At 39.9% G+C, this 6,000-nt stretch overlaps 1 protein-coding gene across 1 annotated transcript in view; it reads left to right on the top strand.

Moving 5' to 3' along the window:
* The first annotated feature begins 1,310 nt into the window (after positions 1 to 1,310).
* The window catches only part of insrb (insulin receptor b), a 67,642-nt gene continuing 62,952 nt past the window's right edge, over positions 1,311 to 6,000 (top strand). The window contains exon 1 of the mRNA XM_042007412.1: positions 1,311 to 2,763. Within this exon, the coding sequence (XP_041863346.1) occupies positions 2,670 to 2,763 (94 nt within the window). The 5' untranslated portion in view covers positions 1,311 to 2,669. The remainder of the gene's footprint in view (positions 2,764 to 6,000) is intronic.

Raw genomic sequence — 6,000 nt, 5'->3', positions numbered from 1 at the left:
CACTGGTCCATAGCAATGCGACAAATAAAATTAATTATCTATCAAAAAATGTTTTTAGGTTTTGGTTAATTTCAGATGACAAACTGTTTATCTCACCATTTTCACCTTTACTGGGTTTGATTTAAAAAAATGCTCAGCATCTTTTTCAAGACTGTTGGTGTCCTTGAAAAATAAAAGTGCTTTAAGTAAATGCCGTCTAAATCTGGCTGATGCTGGATATTGTTTTATTGTGATGCTGTGTGGAATTCAGATGAAATACAGAATTCTGTGATCGCTAAATCATATTAACTCCATAGTTACCAAAAAAAATAAATAAATAGTAAAAAGACAAAATTCTGCATTTTATTTAAATGCACAAACTGAATGTTTGTGAGAATGTCCACACTTTTTTTTTAATGGTGAAAAAACGGAGAAAAAAAAGACAAGTTGCATAAGAATATGTGGACTTTTCCATCTACTGTAATCCTAAAAACTCTCAGAATATAAAGGACAAAGCTGAAAATCCATAATGAATGGCTGTGATTGTCGACCCCTTGTGCAGCATTGCATCAAAAGACAAATTTGATTCTGTAGTGGAAGTTACTGAATCAACTCAGGAGCACCTCTGATGAATTTGAAAATCTTTTTGGATTACATGCATCCTCCAGGCTGAAGAGAAGCGTGTCATCATTTGGTTCAAAGGACAGCCTTCTTCTGGCTTTGAAGATGCCATGGTGCAACGTATTTTTCAGGGAAAACTTATCCAGGGAAGACAGTACCAGCTTTTTGTTTAGATCATAACAGCGTGGTTCTGAGGGGGAGTCCAGGTGCTAAACTGACCTGGCTGCAGAACACACCACATCAAAAAGATTATATTTATTTTTAGTAAATTGTGAATGTTGATACCGATAAATGGCATCATGATATTCTATCCTTTATTTTTTGTTTTAAAATATTTTGTTCTTAATTACATCAAATTTAATAGGATACATGTGAAAATGCTAACTTGTAAAATTAAAAATTAAAATTGGTTAAGGAAAGAAAAAACCCACAATGCTTACTGACATCAGTTTAAAGAAGCTGAATACCACCAGCAATATTCTTCTACATTATACTGGTAATCCAAATGTAAAATATCTTTATTATGCTTGAAGGCCACAATTTCAATTACTATAAATATACTTAACTTTAGTCTTTTTTTTTAGTAATAAATAAATGAATAAAACCAAGAAAAACTAAATAACATAATTTTCTTAAAGAAATTATCTGCATTATCATTTGTCTTACATGTTATATTTGTGAATTCCTCATCACGTGTTCCAGTTTGTACAGGCTGTTGCTGTGAGCTGCTCCACGCTGCCTCAGACGCTCCAGATCCGGAGCCCACGTAGGACCGGGCGGTTGAGCGCGCCGTGTTTTCCCGCAGACCACGTGTGGCCCAGCTGAGGTGACTGGCAGGACTTGTTTACTGGTGGAGAGACTCGCAGAAAGAGAGACGGAACGGGGGAATCTGAGAGAGAACGATCGCCAAACGGATGGGAAAATCCAAGTTTTTACACTTGACCCGTCTTTCTAAGCCTTTTTTCTGTTTGCTTACCTCATCGTTTTATGACTATCAGTGACAGGATACCGACTTTGTGTGTGTTTTCTTTCTTTTTTAAAAAATAATTTCAACTCTTATCGCCGACGCTGGAACCTCGTTTGTTTTGGATTAGCCTGCTAGCGTTAGCTGTTTTTCCCCCATCAGCTAACGCTAATCTGAGAAAAGCAAAGGGGCGGCATGGTGGAGAGTTTTCTTACTTCACTGCGACGTGCAGGTGAAATACAGAAATCGTTTCGTCTTTTCCTCCCTTGAGTTTTTTTCCCCTTTTGCTATAGAAGTAGCATTTACCAAAAGAGGGCTTTTTTCTCTCCCGTTTGGTCGTTTTATGGGTGTTCATTCGTTTGCGGCTTGGTGGTCAGCGGGGGTGAAGGAGTTCAGAGGAAGGTCGTGGTGCTGGGGAAAGCTGCACGTTTTTCCTGTCGGGGAGTTTCCTGGGATGTACTCCCATCGGTCTTAAAAAGGGGGAGAGCTTATGAGAAGTCAGGAGAAGCAGTGGCAATATAAAGACCGCAGGACTTCAGAAGTGAGAACTCAAACCCCGCCAACCCCAGCTCTCAATATCCAGAGCTTCACCTCGTTTGCAGTAGAAAACAATTTTAACGCTGTGTAAAAGAAAAGCAACTTTTTTTCTTCCGTTTTAGTAGGTCTTACATTTTAGAAGTCGTGCATTATTGAGAAATGCACCAAGTGGACGTTGCAAGGGGACCTGCAGAACTGGTGGGATATTGATAATAACTTTCTCTTGACTAAAAGGAGCACCTAAATCAAACAGATGAACGGGGACTGTCGCCTTCGCCTATGGAAAATGAATAATTTTACATGCACATGTGTTACCAGAACCCAAGACCACGTTATTTAGTGGCTGGCGTTTTCCCCAGGACTTTCATGCATCAGAAACTCTTCTGGGGGGAATCATAATAAATCTACCACCCCTTTCTTCCAGGATACAGGAGGCGACTTTAAATCTATTGGCTTGATTGGACATTGAGAATTTCTTTTTTCTTCTGTTTATTGATTCTACAAGAAACATTTCTCCAAGCCTGGAGTTTTTGATACGCCTGAAGAGGGGAGCATCACTTCAGCCGAAATGAGGCACTTGACACTGAAGCAGATAGCACAAATTGTGTTTTTTATCAGCTGCACCTGCATCATATGCCAATGTGGACTAATAAACGGAGAAAGTAAGTACTACTTTAAAACAAATATTTTTTTTAAACTGCACCAGATTGACTCAATGTGTTGTAAATTTATAAGGTCAATGCAAAGAATGACAAAAATAGACACTTATATTTTCACTATTTTATGGAGACTATAAATTAAAATGTAATGAGTATTTTTTTGTAGTTTTTTTGTAGTAAGAAGCACTAAAGTAGGCTCAGAATAATATAAATTTAAGATAATTTATTGTTTTTGTCACGAGACCTTCGCCTCCATTTTTGCGCATGCCCAGACTCTTGCACCCAAGTCTAATTACGAAGCTCGTAATTTTCAGCTGTTGCTCGCTGGTAATTTATATTCCTCTGTAAAGTCAATGAGGTGAATATCAACCCGCCATGTTGAGTAGTCTCGTGCATATCTTAGCGGCCTGTGCTCGACGCACCATCCCCTGGTCCAGATTAGTCCCCTTAACTGGACGAGGGTGGTCTGCTACAGCGAGCCTACACAAGGAACTGCAGGATTGGCCCTGCGAGCGGAGAGCGCGAGGCCTCTTAAACACACACACAAACGCGCGCACACGCGGCGCTGCTGCAGCCTGGATGTAAACAAATTAGCCACCGACGCTAAGAAGGCTCTTCATACGTGGTGGATTAGTTTGCTCTTTAGCTCCAGGTCAAACCAAAGTGAGGGCGTCTTCTTCGTGGTGGTTTTTAAGTTGTTTTAATTTTTTTTTATCAATAAGGTAGTGGTTTGATTATAAAAATCTAATGTGATGTAAACTAAGCAGCACCGCATTGCGTTCGCACAGACTAGGAGAGCTGAAAATAATGATCCCACTACATATCGTTTAATGAGCCCTTATTCTCAGTGATGACAGCGCAGTGGTCATTTGTAGCTGGGAATTTTGCTTTCAGGTGCATTTATTGCTGGCTGCTGTTGAGCTGAAGTGCAGGAAACGCGTATAAGGTTCTCACTTTTTTTACTTTACGTTTATGAGAGGTTAATTTAGATTGAGGTGTTGATGGAATGAATCCCGAAGCTCCAACAATGACTTTTAAAAGAATGGGTTAAGAAAAGCAGCAAGAGAAGAAACACTACACACATTATCTGTGTTTCTTGATGTAAATAATTCATTTGACCATGTAATGAGTTACAGGTGAAGCACTTTATTTCTTTCTTTGAATGAATAAATGCTTCTATGTAAAATAAATATTTATATATATATTTTTTACTTATTTGTTAGTCGATTAACCTTTGGCCAACATGTCTCCTTGTGCGATTTGCTCTCAGTTGTCTGGTTGATGTGTTGCACAGGTCTGCAAAGTGTTTTTAGTTCATAAGCTCATTCCAGCAAAGAGAGCAAGTAGACCAGTTTAAAATGACCAAACAAGGAAACTACCTAAAGCCTGGTACACACTGTGTGATTCATGGCCTTCCCAGATTAATGACCGATGTGTAAGAATTGTGGAAATATTTTTAATCATTTGGAAATGGAAGTCCTACATTGGACAGTGAGAGGAGTTCAAAGGCCTTTGTCGTCCCTCGTCATGGTGTTTTTACAGAAGATGGCCAGGGGCCAATTTTTTTTGATAATGTTAGAAAGTCAGGTGATTAAGCTATGCTTGGAATCCATGTCGAGCTTTAATCGCAACCCACATCATGCTGTCGTAGTCTGCATACATCATACACAATTTCCTTCCTTTTTTAAAACAACAACAACAAAGAAAAAAACTAGTGTTAACTAGTGTCAGCAAATGGGGGTGCATATATTCTTTCAAAAGTGGCCAGGTTCAGAGGTAAATGATCTAGCTCCTTTACACAGGTCATGTATGCAGACAGAGCCAAGGCCTCTGAAAGGGATTTTTTTATTTTATTTTTTTTTTTTTAGACAAAACTGCTGGTAAGCCTGCTTCATTTGCCTTTTCCCTTTCTCTTGTCTCTCGGGGAGCAGGGTGCATGTCATTGGCTCTTCATGAGTACTCTGGGAAGTGACCATATTTGGAACTTATGTGATGTTTACTGCAAAAGTGTGCATGTGTGGGGCGGTGGGGACGACAACAAAAATACTTAGAATACTTCCCTCTCAATCCACATGTTGCATGATAACTCCATCTCAGTTGTTGGAAAAGTGTAATCATACAACACGACAGCTGTGATCCGATTACTTTAGAAAACATCACAAAGCTGCCTTCACAGGCTGTTTATTTGGCTGGACTACTATCTTGGTTATAGTTATCAGCAAATAGGTTTCTGAAGTAACCACTGTCTGTTGGTGTAACTCCTGAAAAACAAGTTGTGCAATTGGGAGCCCCCGCCCCCTTCCTGCTCCTCTCAAGCTTGTAAGCACAGCTCTATTAGAATTGTGCATGCATTCATTATTACTTACATTTTCCACAGTATGTATTCTTCTCTAACCTGCTTGGTCACAGCATCTGCCTTACAAGCATTCCACTCTAGTAGAGTTAAATGTTCAGAGCGGTGTCACGTATTCAGGAGAGGTGGTTGAATTGAATTGTTGTGCCACCTCTGATGGTGGAGGAACATGTGGAGTTCTAAAATCAGGGTGTGGAGAGCTGCTCTCCATTTGTGTGTCACCCATTTGGATTCTCAGGCACTCTTCAACGAAGTGCGCATTGGCATTTTCCGACAATGCTGTGCATGTTGTGGAATGTCTTTGAAGTGGCCCACCATGTAGGTGCCTCTGTATGTGTGTGTGTGTATCGCTTTGCACCCTGGCTACTCCGTGCTGTCTGCAGGATCTCATCTTCTCAGCTCCTGGCTAGCCCACTTCCAGGCGATGTGACTGTGTGTCCAGAGGAAGTGGCCATGCATGAGAACAGTGTGTACTGGAGCTTCAGGCCCAAGAGCAGGCTTTCTTTTAGTTCTTGCCACTGTGCCCCAAGTGTCCCCCTTGACCAGCCATGTTCAATTCATTAAACAGACAAAATGTGCTGAATGATGCCCGATGAAAACAGGGAATGAGGTGAGAAATGACATAATGCAAAGCTGATGTGTTTATGCGCTGCTGAATTCATTTTGACAGATTTTTTTTTTACACAAGAAAGATGGTTACTTTACCCAGAAGAAAGTGTTTGTAAAAAGTCATAAAGTAATCTGTCAAATTGCTGTTTGTCTTTTGGTTAAATAATACTCAGCGTTATCTAAGTAAATATAAAGAAAAAAACAAACGAGAAGCTGCAGGTCACACTAATGTGCCATTAAATCTGTATGTTGTTTTATTTTTAATAAGACATTTCTAT

Source organism: Melanotaenia boesemani, chromosome 14, assembly GCF_017639745.1.
Source record: "Melanotaenia boesemani isolate fMelBoe1 chromosome 14, fMelBoe1.pri, whole genome shotgun sequence".
Lineage (NCBI taxonomy): Eukaryota > Metazoa > Chordata > Actinopteri > Atheriniformes > Melanotaeniidae > Melanotaenia > Melanotaenia boesemani.
This window is presented reverse-complemented; position numbering and strand designations above follow the sequence as displayed.